We start from the raw sequence: 15159 nt of genomic DNA on the forward strand, positions 1-15159 counted from the left end.
ATGTTCAAATATAAATTAAATTACATATTTATCCCTTAAAATGTGAGTATTACACTGTTTTTCCTCTCTTACATTGAAATATATAGTTTACCTCCATTTAGTTAATACCATGAAAAAAAAATCTTTAAAAGACTCTAGAATATATGTTTAACTAATATAATTCTAGAATATATAAATTTAATTTTAATAATTAAATTTGATTTAATATTAATTTTGTAGTTTATAAATTCATTTAAAAAGTTATACATTTAACATTCATATATTATTATTAATTTTATGAAATTCAATAATTATATATTTAATAAATATAATATTTGATAATGTTATTAAAGGTAAATATAAATTATATTCAATAAATATAATAATTAATAATATAAAAAAATATCAGTTTATTTACATATATATATATATATTACATTAATAACATTAATTAAATACTATTTTAATAATTATATTTAGTTATATTTTACTTATATATATATATATAAATTTAAATATGTCATAAATTATTATAAATCTTCTTATTTTTATTTTCCACTGGTGTTGGTCATCTCTTAGTCCGCTTTTAGGTTTTTCAAGATTGAATCCAACTTTGTTGAATCGAAACTTGTATATTTGAACCAATTCAATAAATGACTTGCTCAATGAACTAATAATTTAGTCAATGTTTGACTCAATTTATTTTAAACTTAGTTTTTAATATGAAAAGTTATACTAAATATAATTTCACAAAAACTTTAAAATGTATATAAATGGATTTTTAATATAATATAAAAAAAGCTTTTAAATAAACTAATTTTAGAAATTTTCTATTTTCCTCTTCTTTCTTTATTATAAATTTCCAAACCTAAGAACATACAACTAAATACTTTGGCATATTAATTAAATAAAAAGGTATCCGTTGATATCTATGTCCATCTGTTTTCATAATTTATTTAGATTCATAGTTATATTCAAACTCTACTTTCTCCACCTTATCATTATAGACTCTCTTTTTTTATAGAAAATATTCATTAAATACAAGTTTAATTATCATCTTAAAGTACCACTGAAAGGTACTTTAAAAAAAAATCATAAAAACACAACAATAAAGTTTACGTGCCAACGGTTGCGCGTGAGATTGGATGATGCATTTTGACTCAAGTTTAGAGAGATTTATGGCATGCAAGGTTACGTCATTGTCAAATATGCAAGCAATGATTGGGCAACAAAAATCAATCCGTTAGCTTACAAGTAAGGTGAAAATAGGTTCAAATGACGTAGGTTTTGTTAGGTTTAAATTTGCATTGAAATAAAAGTATATTGTAAATCTCACTTATTTATCCGTTAAATGTTTTTTTAATGGCTTGAATTTAGTCTATATGAAAGTTTGATCTAATGGAGAAGTCTATTTTAAGGACGTGTAATAATTTAACATTAGGATAAATATAAAAATAGTATGCTACATCTTTTAAGAATTAAATCTAATTTATTCATATGATATAAACATGTTTTTTAAGCTTTAACATAGTATTTACAATCTTATTTAAAAATACAATCTTATTTAAAAATATATTTTACAATAAGACATTTAAATACGACAAATTTATTTTTTAGTAAATTTAAATATAAATTTTAACTTACTTTTTATACAAATGAACCTAATTAACATTTAAAAAGACAAATAAGTGTAATATTTTAATAAACCATAACAAAATTAATATAATAATAATACTAACAATGAATCTAGGCCAGCATGTTAGGCGTACAAGATTTTTTTGAATGATTTAGGATTTGATCTATGACTAAATATGTTTTACTAAAAACTTTGATATGATCTATTTTTTTAAAAGGTCCGGTCCAGTGTGATCCTAACATAGGTTAGGTCATAGGTTCTTATCGAATGATCTAACTTATTTATATCCCTACTTATAAGAGAAAAAAAGAGAAAATTGTGTAAAAATATACTCCTTCTATACCATTATAATTATTTTGTAAGGAAAAAAAGTATCACATAATAATGATCATTTTATATTTTAAATGTAATGTTAATTATTTTTTTCGCTTAAATTCCTTATATATTAATGATGAACTACAAAATTTAGAGATCAATTAATTAATGATGTAAGGTTAATTTTGTAAAATTATTATTTTCTTTTATTTATTTATCATACTTTTTTTTTTGTATAAAACAACATAAAACTATAATTATTTTGGGACAAAAGGAGTAGTGTGTATGTATGTTTGGTTAAATGAAATTGTGTGGAATTTTTTTAATTTTAATGAGGGTTTCATAACTTTTATTTCTTACCCATTAAATAACTTTAATTTAAAGAGACAAAAGATTAAGCATTAACATTATAAAATAATTTTACACAATTATTCAATTATAAATTATTAAATATGATAAGTTTATTGACTTTTAAAACAATTACCTTAAAAATCATAAATAATAATTTCTTATTGAATGAGCATGTAAAATTATTTTACACTATTAATATATAATTATTAAACTTTAATTCAAATATTTTCTTTTTATTCCACTTTATTTCATTCTCTCTCTTTGTTTCTCCACGTCTAATTGGTGACTTGGATTTAGCTAGAGAATATTTCCTCACAAATCTGTCTTAAATTCCTAAAAAACTTATTAACGACGGATTTACAAGAAAACATTCTCTCAATAATTCGTGATTTTCTTGTAGTGAACAATATTGATTTTTCTACTTTTCGGTTTTGGTTGTTTTGCACTTCTTTCCACGATAATTGTGGTTTCATAAAAATGTTTTTGCATAGTCTTAATTCATGAAACGATACATAGTTTTCAGTTGCAAAAATATCTATATTGATTTATTTTTTTTAATGAGCATCTTGTAAAAGGTTTTTTTATCTATAAAAAAGGATTTCAAAATATAATTCAATTTCCTTCTTGTATTCCCCCCCCCCCCCCCTACTTTTTAGAATCTCACTTTTATTTAAATACAATATATTTTTTAAGAAAATCTGAGTTATATAAATAGCTAGCATGTTCCTTTTTCACCCTGTTTAGGTACAGGAAGAAATTAAATTTATGGAAAAATAATTTCTATAGTTGGACAAAAAAAGAGAAAACTTAATATTTTCGTTCTCTTGTTATCTATAATAGTAAATGGGAGAAAAAAAATTATGTATACAAAAAATATCTAAAACATGTTTAACTTTTGATTTAATTTGAAAAATAATTTAGTAATGGCCAATTCAAAAAGCATACTTTTCCCAACATTTTCTTCTTATATGACGAAAAGTTTTTATTCTTACCTACCAATGTCAGAAATTATGCAGTTCTTAAAAATTATTTTATTTTCTTCAATTAAACATGAGATTTGTTTTTATTCTAATGCCACTTTTTAAAAAATATTAAGATATTTTTTATCTGAAACGTAACCTTCAGTTAAAGTCCAATTCTAATATGTTTAATTGTTAGCAATGATTTGGTAAAGATAATATAGATTCCACAGTGCTTTTTGGGTGGATCTATGGATGGTATTGAACCAAATAGTTCTTATTGTCGCCAAGGATAACAAAACAGAAGTACACTTATTTTTAGTACATAATATTGAAATGCAACTTTAAAACTCCACTAAACTCCATATCCTTTTGCATTCTCATAATTGTAATGAGATAAAATCTTTTATCATGGTTCTCGAACCTTTAATGTAAAGAAGAAGAAAGCACTTACAAAACCAACTTTCAACATCTATATATCTAATGATTTTGTTCATTCACTCCCAACATAAAATAATTCCTTCCATCCATTATGCTTTATGCCATGTAAAATATTTTAATGCTTATATATATATATATATATATAACTGTTCTTTTCAGGGTGGAAATTAAAATATTCAATTAAAGAGTACATTGCTGAGTGCCCATGCTCATATCAAGATGAAGATTTGGTTTGGCTAGTTGAAATAATATAATATACACGAAACAAGCTTATCAACAAGTTCCACCTTGATATCCTCTCTCTTTTTTTTTTCATCCACACAGAAGGGTAGAGTTGTGGACCCTTTACTATTACGCGTATCCAGCTATTTAGGGCTTGTCTTCACTAGACACTTGTTTTAGTAGTAACATTTATTCTCTTTAATCATATAAATTTACGATTTTGATTCGTGTATAAATTATTAACTAATAATTCTTATTATTAGACATATTAAATTAATTAAAAATTATTAAAAACCTTTAATAAAAGACTATTAATGTGATATTAATCTTATATAATTATTGTAAGTGGAATTGTGTGCGATAGTGTAAGTAAAAGAAATATTTGCAGAGTAGCAGGGGAACATAGTATTATGAAAAATTGTGATTAATAATTTTTTAATAATCAATAGTTTTGATTAATTTATAATTAATTTAATAACACAATTAATTAAAATTATTTATTAATATTTTATTAAGAGAATCAAAATTATTAATTTATAAGACTAATAAAATTAAATAAAAAAAAATTATGGATTTAAAAAGTCAAGAGGATGAAAATTATAATTTAAGATAAAGGCAAATATCTCATATTTTCTCCCCCCGAATCGACCCCATGATCTAAATTACCGGCACCGAAAATGTAAAAGTGTCATATAGAATATACTCACGAAGAACTAGGAATAAAGATGGCGAAAACCAAAAACATTCATAACATAGCTCCATAGCTATAACATGTGTCAATAGTTCCACAAATAGTACATTAAAAAATTGTACAATATAACTTTTTTAACGAGTAAAGGATGGGCCTAACTCTTAATTTCTTTTATTTTTTTGGAGGCCGTAACTCTTAATTTCTTGGATAGTGTTCAGCTTAATACGAGTGTGTTGCACTAGTTTTATTGAATATTAGGAAAAAAGAGAGACTTTGATCGAGCATCTCTATATTTTCTTAAAAAATAATAATTAAAAAAAAGATAATGGAAGTTAAATAATAATAAGTGATTTACGAGGTATAATTGGAGGGTATTTTGGACTCCTTTTTGGGCTTGCCCCTTGACTCAGAGATAACAAGGCTATATATACCTCACATCAACATGAGCCACGGACACCAACAATTGTCTAACATTTTCTAACATCATCGAACCCAGGCTTCAATTATGGCATAAGCTCCAAAAATTCAACGTGAGCCACAGACTTTGGGGGCTATTATTTTGAATCATGGCTCATGACAACAAATTTGCTTTACTTGTCAAATACTACTATATTAGGTATTTGAAGCCTATATAGTATAAATTTAAGCTCATTTTGCACATATTTTACACTCTGACTTGACCGTGTAAGTATTTACAAATTTTGCTTCTAATTGAAATCGTTATTGTTGTCTAAGAATCCACCACGTTCTTTGGATGTGCCAAAATTCCTTTAAACAAAGGGTGTGAAATGGTTTGGAGAGTGTAATTAATAAGAAAATAGAACAAAAAGAGAAGAAAATTAAATAAAATATAAGATAGCGAGAGAAATAGTGATTTACCAACATTGTTATAAGGATAAAATAGTATGTAAATTTTTTTTTATGCAAATTACAGTTTGTTATAAATAATCATTGTAAATAACATTTTTAAGATGATTTATTTTTTAAGATTATTAATGTGAGTTGTCAATTTTTTTTAATGAAATTATGATTGAAGAAAGAAATATATCAAATATTACAGTGATTTGAAGTGGTTTATTTAGTAAAAATATGCATAATTGTATAGAAATTAGTAAGAGGCAATAGACATAAAGTAAAAATAAAACATGTGGCACAAAATTACTTTTTATTATAACAATGCACATTTGAACTTTGAAATTTCAAATATATTTTATAAATTAATTAATCTCATACACATAAATGAAGTCAAGTAAAGTGGAAAACCGTGTTTGAAACCGATATTAATAATTTAATATCATTAACTGAAGCTAACGCTATTAAATTTTATTTAATTGTATCTGATTAAACTTAAATAACAAAAATAGGCTCGAATCAATTAAACAGATTAAGTTACTGTAATGATTGTTTTTAAGAGTTATTTTTTAGCAGTTTTTTTAATGATAAAATTTTAGAAAATTTTCTTAATTTCACAATAAAAATTATTCATCTTAAATTGAAAATATAATTTATATTTAAAAATATTTGTTAATAAATTTTTTTACATATTTAAAATTATTTATTACAAATATTAGTTACATAAAATTATATTTATTCTATACATTGTGCAAACTAAATTATTAATATAGTAAAAAAAATGAGATATAAATTTAACTTAAACAAAACTTTTTTCTGATAAGCATTATAAGTTTGTTTTTTTTTTATTTTTATAAAATAGACATTATAAGTACATTAAAGAAAACAAAATCAGTACACTAAAAAAAAAATCAAAAGTGAGTATCTTTTATTCTTCATTTGAGGGTACTCCCTTTATCTTTATTTTTGAATACAAGTTCAATGTAGTTTTACAGAAAATCTAGTCTTGAATGTAATTTTACAGCAGTTATTAGGAAGAGCAATAAATAAAGTGCAGCCCTGGAATTTGAAGTCCAATGTGAAGTCAAAAAAGTGGAGAAGGACAGGTAACGGCACAGAAGACCACAGACAGAGAAGAGAAGAAACTGAAACACAGTAGTAATAATAAAACAAAGAAGCAATGGCAAAAACGTAAATAAACCAAACAGAGAGTCTCATTAAGCAACTCCACCCTCATTATAAACCCGAACATGAACCCCTCTTTTCTTATGACACACCCTTCTCACTCTCCCCATTAAATAAACAAAGAAAGAGAGAAAGAAACTCAACCTCGTTCGTTTCGTTCCTCCATGAAATAATGGCTTCCGTTTCTACTTTCTGTTTCGTTCTCTTCTTCTTCTTCTTCCTCACACAATGCTGGTTCTTAACTTCAGCAAAGAAAACCTACATAGTTCACATGAAACACCACGAAAAGCCTTCGGTTTACCCCACACACACTGACTGGTACAGCGCCAGTCTTCAACAATCTCTCACTCTCACCACTGCCGATTCAGATTCCGATTCCAATCCGTTACTCTATTCCTACACCACCGCCTACAACGGTTTCGCCGCGTCCCTCAACGACGAACAGGCGGAACAGCTTCTCAGATCCGAGGATGTTCTCGGAGTGTACGAGGACACGGTGTACCAGTTGCACACCACCCGCACTCCTGAGTTTCTAGGGTTGGAAAAGGAAACAGGGCTTTGGGAGGGTCACACCGCACAGGATCTCAACCAGGCTTCCAATGACGTCATCATTGGGGTCCTCGACACCGGAGTGTGGCCGGAGTCGCCGAGCTTCGACGACGCAGGAATGCCGGAGATTCCGGCCCGGTGGCGCGGCGAGTGCGAGACGGGTCCAGATTTCTCCCCCAAAATGTGTAACAGGAAACTCATCGGCGCTAGAAGCTTCTCTAAAGGTTTCCATATGGCCTCAGGGATTGGGGTGAGAGAGAAGGAGCCAGCGTCGGCACGTGACAGGGATGGTCACGGGACCCACACGTCGAGCACCGCCGCGGGGTCGCACGTGACGAACGCGAGCTTATTAGGTTATGCGAGCGGGACCGCGCGTGGGATGGCTCCCACCGCACGTGTGGCTGCTTATAAGGTTTGCTGGACCGACGGCTGCTTCGCCTCCGACATTCTCGCCGGAATGGACCGTGCCATCGAGGACGGCGTCGACGTCCTCTCGCTCTCCCTCGGTGGCGGTTCCGCACCGTACTTCCGCGACACAATCGCCATCGGCGCGTTCGCCGCCATGGCGAAAGGTATCTTCGTTGCATGCTCCGCCGGGAACAGTGGGCCCCAGAAGGCCTCGCTTGCCAACGTGGCACCGTGGATAATGACGGTTGGTGCAGGAACCCTAGATCGTGATTTCCCTGCCTACGCTTCTCTCGGTAACAAAAAAAGATTCTCCGGTGTTTCTCTCTATAGTGGAAAAGGAATGGGGAACGAACCGGTTGGTTTGGTTTATGACAAAGGCTTGAACCAGTCAGGTAGCATTTGCTTGCCCGGTTCGCTTGAACCGGGTCTGGTTCGTGGGAAGGTGGTTGTTTGCGACCGTGGAATCAACGCGCGGGTGGAGAAAGGTAAGGTGGTGCGTGATGCCGGTGGTGTTGGGATGATTCTCGCGAACACAGCAGCGAGTGGGGAGGAGTTAGTTGCGGATAGTCACCTGCTACCGGCTGTGGCAGTTGGAAGAATCGTGGGGGACCAGATCAGAGCCTATGCTTCTTCCGATCGTAATCCAACGGTGCATCTTGATTTCCGTGGAACAGTATTGAACGTTAAGCCTTCACCAGTAGTGGCAGCTTTTAGTTCCAGAGGGCCCAATATGGTTACCAGACAGATTCTGAAACCGGACGTTATTGGGCCTGGGGTTAACATCTTGGCCGGGTGGTCCGAAGCAATTGGGCCATCAGGGTTATCCGATGACACTAGGAAAACTCAGTTCAACATCATGTCAGGTATATTTTGTTTCCATCTTCAATGAATTTTTGTTTTCTTTTTTGATTTTAACAACAACTAGTGTAATAACTCATGTCATGCAATTGAATTGTTATTGTAGGTACATCTATGTCTTGTCCACACATAAGTGGATTGGCTGCCTTGTTGAAAGCTGCACATCCGCAATGGAGTCCTAGTGCGATAAAATCAGCACTAATGACAACGGCAGATGTACACGACAACACCAAGTCCCAACTCCGTGATGCGGCAGGGGGTGCATTTTCCAACCCATGGGCTCATGGTGCGGGCCACGTGAACCCACACAAGGCACTTTCCCCTGGGCTTGTCTATGATGCCACACCAAGTGACTACATTAAGTTCCTATGTTCCTTGGAGTACACACCTGAACGCATACAACTCATTACTAAGCGTTCAGGTGTTAATTGTACTAAGAGGTTCTCTGACCCTGGCCAATTGAACTACCCTTCATTCTCTGTTCTCTTTGGCGGTAAGAGGGTCGTGAGGTACACACGAGTCCTGACCAACGTGGGCGAGGCAGGCTCCGTCTATAACGTCACCGTGGATGCACCTTCCACGGTGACGGTAACGGTGAAGCCTGTCGCGCTCGTGTTTGGAAAAGTAGGGGAAAGGCAAAGGTACACGGCAACCTTTGTGTCCAAGAATGGTGTCGGGGATTCCGTTAGGTATGGATTTGGAAGCATTCTGTGGAGCAATGCGCAACACCAAGTTAGGAGCCCAGTTGCTTTTTCTTGGACTTTGTTGTGAGATTATTGCTTCTTTTTTTTTTAACTGCACAGCCACTATTCCAAGCCCAACCAAACATGCCTTTTGCCTGGAGCTGATTGAGGCTTTTGTTGATGTCAGCCAACACTATTATTAACATTATTTAGTTGGACATTTAGAAGGTTGTGTATTTTTTTTTTAATTGTGAGAATTGAAGAAAAAAAGAGAGGTGAGATTGAGAAGAAGAGCGAGGAGAGATGCTTGTTTTCTTTGTTTATTGTGTGTATCCAGTAAAAACAAATGTTACAAAACAAGGGCGTTGATGGTATGTATAAACGACTGGCTCTAATTATCCTTAAGAATGAGATTTCATTTTTCTCCTCAATTTTTTTACTTATTATATGTTTTTTGTTACAATTTTTCTCAGTGTATATATATATATATATTAAAAAGGTAAACCACGCTTTTATTTAGTCCGTGGAAATATTTTAGAATGTTGGTTTTAATCTTATAAAAATTTAGTACTGAATAGCACAAATGTGTTTTTAATTCATAAAGGACTAAAACTATATTATAAATTTAGGGATTAAATTAATTTTTTATAGGAATTAAAATCAATATTTAGAAACATCTTGAGAGACAAAAATATATTTTATTTTATTAAAAATCATAATGATAAATTGGACAACTTAATTTAGATACAATTGCATTTGTAGTGTTGTTTCCTGATCAGAGTTTGATTTCAGAAGTCCATGTAAATAATTGACGTGAAACTTCATTTACCATCGGAAAACGTTACCCCAAATATTCACAGATCTGTATTTAAATTATTTCCTAATGAATTTTAGTAATTAACTACCACATTAATTTGCAACTTCCCATTGCTTTTTAATTTGGCATGATTCGAATATTTTAGAAGCCCAAAGTTATTTTGGGCAGAATCAACTTATTCCAGAAGAATATTTCATTTAAAAGATTCGAATCTCTAAGTTAATGAAAATCGAAAAACCTTATCGCTGCCAATTCTCCTGTGGTCAGATGGGCTATGTTTACAAATATGGAAACACTCCACACTGAATTTCTCTTGTTTTTATCGTTCTCTTTCATTTCATCTACATGAGTGCAATTAATTAGACGAGTGAAGGTGTTATCTAGTTCTTCGACCATAGTACAAACAAACTATAGTGTCCTCTGAGTTAAAACTTGAAACATTATTTCAAATCTAGGTGCTGAAAGGAAAAGACACTTCATGTGTCATTAAACAAACAGTTACGAAGAAAAGATAGCACATGGTCATCACATATTTTTCGCTGCCATTCCAATTTCATCGATCACCAACTTTTTCTTGCAGGGTTAAACGGGGGTGGTAAAAAAAGGGTAATATTTATATTCCTGACTTCAAAAATCAAAAGGGATTTTAAAAAACTAAACAAATTCAAATCGACGAACGAGGCAATGAGCTAAAACAAAAAGTTTTGGCCCGTTAATTGTTTTTTTTTTTTTTTTTGTGTGTGCTTTAACCTTTTGATTATTCATCTTTACTTTACTTTTAAGAGAAACAACTTTTGTTTCCTCAAATTAAAAAAATTATTGGATGCTGACTTTATTTATCATTCAAGAGTATATTAAAAAAATAATAATATTATCAATAGAAATTAAAGAAAATGATTAATAATCAAGGTATTTGTTACTAGCTTCCATGCTAAGAATATGCTAATCATACAATGGATCCGGACTCCACGGCATTTTTCCCCTATTGCATCTTTCATTTCACATGTAATGATACTGTCTGGAAATTCAGTGCAGCAAAGAAATGAAAGAGGTCAAATTTTTTGTAACCCATAATTGCTAGTGAGAAATATTACATTTGCTTCTAGTAAGTAGTAGTATCCACATGATGAAAAAGATTAACAGGACATTTATAATTATAAACTTCTATATTTCCAATTTCATAAAATTGCTACTATAAATACAATTTTTATAGACAAATTTTATTTTTTTGTGATACTATACTAGAAACATGAACAGGGGTTCCAACAGGAATTTGTACAACAGCAACATGGACGAACCTTGGGACATTTTTTTGGGCCTGACCAAGAGCAAGAGCAAGAGCATTTGCAAATGCAGCAAGAGGGAAAAGGCCACCCAATATTGCAACTTGGGAGAGTGCAACAAATTTTGCAACCACAACTATCTTTGCAGCAATGTGATATTCCATTAGGGCAGCAAGAGCAATTGGTAGATGGAAGACAACTAGAACAGCAATTGCATGGCATGCAGTGGGAACAACAACTTGACATGTTTTGATGTTCAAAGCACCCATCACAGCACCAATGGCAGATCCAAGACAAGTTAAAGCAAGGGATGTCACTGCAGAAAAAGGCCACACTCATGTTATTCAAGTAAGTAGTGATATTTTTTTTCTGATAGGAAAATATTAATTTGTTATTTTGTTAGAAATGTCCATTGGGGGATTTGAACTCGTGACCTCTCTTCCCTCGCTTCTTCTTTCACTCTTCCCCAACCACTGGACCAACCTTATATCTTCTAAAAAGAAAATGGTTACTCTTCAAGAAAGAAGTAATATGGTTACTCATAATTTTAAAACCTGTCTATTTTTTTTTATTTATTTTTTTAAATTGTTGGTTCTTTAAGTTCTTTAGGTAGCTGGTGCAAGTGTGGTATGGGAATGTCAACAATTTTGAAGCATACATGCATCATTAACTATTGTAAAAGGTTTATTACATTAGAAGTTGCTGGTATAAAATGAAAAAAGAAAACAGCTTATGAATTATTATCTGGTTCATCTCAGACATAAGAAAGTGTATCTCAGATATACACACACAACACTTGTTAGATTCAGCAGTATGCGAGTATGAAGCTAAGCTAAGGATACAAGTGGCTAGAAAACTAGGCATGATCTTTTGAAGTTAGGCATAAGTCAGCGTGTCATTGCTAAATCAGACTCTAACATTGCCTTCTACACAGAATCCCAAATAGTCACTAGTGACATTAGGACACTTATTAAGGAAGTAAAAATAGATTTTTTTTTTTTTTAAATTGAGATACATAAAATTACATTCCTCTATAATTTTTAAATGTGTTCTCATATAATTTTTAATAAAATGTTTTTTCTTTTAATCCCTTAATCAATGTCCTTATGACACTTAAGGTCACTGGGTTAGCAAGAACTTTCAACTTAATAAATCAACTAACAAAATTTATTAACAAAAAAGGGTACCACAGCCACTTCCAGAAGCTACATGACCGGTGGTTCTTCTTGCTCCTGCTTGAATGAGAAAGATATAATTAAAAATCATGATATTTTATTTTTAAACTGACAAGGGAAGTTTGGCAAGAGCATTTCTTACGTAGGTAACAGAGGATCTGAGTTTGCCATCACAAAATCGGCAATCCTGCAATATTGTTGCATTCAATTAACAAAGTGGACTTAGCTAGCAATAATGAATTAAAATATTCTGAGTAATTTCTCTAGTTTCATAATCCAAATGTTATACAAGCAATTCCACAAATACACATACTCTTTGCAGCATCTTGAAGCTGGTTGAAGGCCTTCAGAAGATTTTAACTCTTCCTGTTTGATGCAAATTTGTCAATAATTTTTGTTAATTAACACCAAAAGAGGCCAGAAAGGGAAGGTATCAGTACTATTTAACAAGGTTGCAAATAAAGTGTCTATGCACAGATTTAATGCAAAATTGTAAGATTGATAGTGGTATCACGATGCCATGTAATGCGTCATTCTTTGCAATTTTCTTAAGACAACAATATTTGTTAGAGGATAAAATTGGAACTGATGTTTGAATATCTCATTAAAAACTGAGAACACCAGTCAATTTGAAAGTTTTTTCAAAGGCTATAAATTACAGTCATTTTAGAACAGAGAAAATAATTTTAACATGCAATTCCATAACTACATAAGATTCACAATCTTGGAAACTATGACCTACTGTGAGTCCTTCAATTGGCATCCAAGGAGCACAGTTTAAAAGTTCAGCACTGTTTTTACTTTTCCTCTCTCCATGCTTAATAAATGTTAGTGGTTGGCTCACAATGACAACTTATAATTCAGTAAATTATTGAATATTAATAAATGCTAATTTATTGTGTTTGGATGTGAAATGAAGCATAATGCAGTAGAGGGTAAAAAAATAATATCCGTCCTGAAAAAAAAGGCTAGGTCCCATACACCGAAAATAAAAGGAAAAAATAAAGTTAAAACGGATTGCAATGAAACACAGAAAAAAGACAATAAGACAATCTATAATCATTACATTATATTTCACTCAATTCTAACTCTTTCTTTCGATCTAAAGGTAATCTCTAAAGGCATAAGACCACTCGAAGTGGTAATCAATTAGTTGCAAAATCTTCTGGCAAAATTAAAGAACACCCTATGTTCATGTGCAATTATACGTTGAAAGTCTATCTACTAATGATTCCCACATCCCCAATGAACAGTGCATTCATCACTCTGTTTCTTACTTAAAAAGTATGGTTTTGATCATGAAATGTAATGGTAACAGACTAACAGGTGCTAAAAGTGAAGAGGATTTGGTAATAGTAGAAATCAACACCTCACACTAGACAAAGTCATAATTAACAGTCACGTATTATAGAGTATACAATAACTCAACACAGGTATTCTGTTCAACCAACTCAGTAGTAAATGTCTGGAAAGAGAGTTTAAGTGGTGAATTTACAGTTTAACAAAGTAAAACCAACCTCGAGGAAACTTATCTCTCTTTCCAGCATCTGAATCTTGGCCATTTCGCGACGCTTTCCATACAAATCTGGGCACGAAGGAGGCGCCGCCTTAGGAGAGGGCAGTGGCAGAGAGAGAAGGATGTTGGAAGTTGCCCTTGTGGAAGTGCTCATCACTGCTCTCTCAATTGAACTTAGTAAATGCCCCCAACAGAAGAAGAAATAAACAGTGCTAGTTAGCAGAAAGGGATAGTAGCAGTAGTAGTAATAGTATTGGTCATTGTTGATGCTCAAGTAAGAAATAAGAGGGTGATGAAGAGTGAGTAATGTAACTGTAAGTGGCAAAGGAGAGGAGGCACATCATAATATTATTTGAGTCTGTTAAGGTGTGAATGCCACATGAAATGACTGTGGCAGCGGCAGTAAATAGGGGGCACAGACAAGGGACAGTTAAGAACACACTCACACACACACACACACACACAAGGTAACAAAAAAACGAACTAGAGATTGGAGTTTTGCCAGAAGAAACAAGGCCTCAATAGTGTCACAAGGATCGGTTTTTTAGAGTGAGATAATAATAAAGGGTTGAATTTCATTATGGAAAGTGGAAAGGGTCATAAATGAGAGTGGCTAGAAAGAGAGTCATTATTATTGCAGGCTGGGGGAAATAAGGAAAAATGAAGGAGAGTGGCAGTGACCAGCGACAATCTGATGGAAACTGAGCCTGGCTGCAACGGATTTTGAATTACCATCTTAATTACTACTACTATTTATCTATTAAATGCATGATTCAATTACCAACTTGTTTTTTTTTTTTTTTGAGATGTTGTAAATAATTGTTTTGAACGAAGTCTTGTATATTTGGGCTAAACCAAGGCCCAACTTGGATCAATCTAGGGACTTCAATCTTAGGGCAATTTTAACGGGAGTTGTATGGGTAGTTCTTAGAGGTTATTACTAGTTCTTTTTTTAAGGAGGTAATTACTAGTTCTTAAAGTGGCTTTTTTTTTATCAAGGGGGTAATTTTTTTCAACCTTTAAACATTTTTAAAAATTGGGATTAAGTTTGGTTTTAAATATGATCAAATTGAATTGAATCTTTTAAAAATAAAAGAATCAAATTGAACTCAATAAATAAAGTAAGGGATCAAATTGAATCTTTTAATAATAAAAATATCAAATTCAACCCCAAAAAATAAATTGAAACTATGTCTAAACACAAAAGTATCAAATTTTAAATTTTAATTTTGTAAGAAC

General features: G+C 32.0%; 2 protein-coding genes across 2 annotated transcripts; one reads left to right on the forward strand and one right to left on the reverse strand.

Annotated features, from left to right (window-relative positions):
- Nucleotides 1–6710: 6710 nt before the first annotated feature.
- LOC114367679 (subtilisin-like protease SBT1.8) lies at nucleotides 6711–9560 on the forward strand. Its single transcript, XM_028324873.1, has 2 exons — nucleotides 6711–8451; nucleotides 8553–9560. The coding sequence occupies exons 1-2, from the start codon at nucleotides 6804–6806 to the stop codon at nucleotides 9215–9217; spliced, it is 2313 nt and encodes a 770-aa protein (XP_028180674.1). The 5' UTR covers nucleotides 6711–6803; the 3' UTR covers nucleotides 9218–9560.
- A 1366-nt stretch (nucleotides 9561–10926) lies between these two features.
- On the reverse strand, nucleotides 10927–14649 carry LOC114367298 (guanine nucleotide-binding protein subunit gamma 3-like). The gene is made up of 5 exons (XM_028324455.1): nucleotides 13922–14649; nucleotides 12718–12770; nucleotides 12547–12591; nucleotides 12417–12461; nucleotides 10927–11545 (listed from the first exon to the last, which is right to left on the reverse strand). The coding sequence occupies exons 1-5, from the start codon at nucleotides 14072–14074 to the stop codon at nucleotides 11188–11190; spliced, it is 654 nt and encodes a 217-aa protein (XP_028180256.1). The 5' UTR covers nucleotides 14075–14649; the 3' UTR covers nucleotides 10927–11187.
- Between the last annotated feature and the right edge of the window lie 510 nt (nucleotides 14650–15159).

The sequence above is a fragment of the Glycine soja genome, chromosome 9, assembly GCF_004193775.1.
Source record: "Glycine soja cultivar W05 chromosome 9, ASM419377v2, whole genome shotgun sequence".
Classification (NCBI taxonomy): domain Eukaryota; kingdom Viridiplantae; phylum Streptophyta; class Magnoliopsida; order Fabales; family Fabaceae; genus Glycine; species Glycine soja.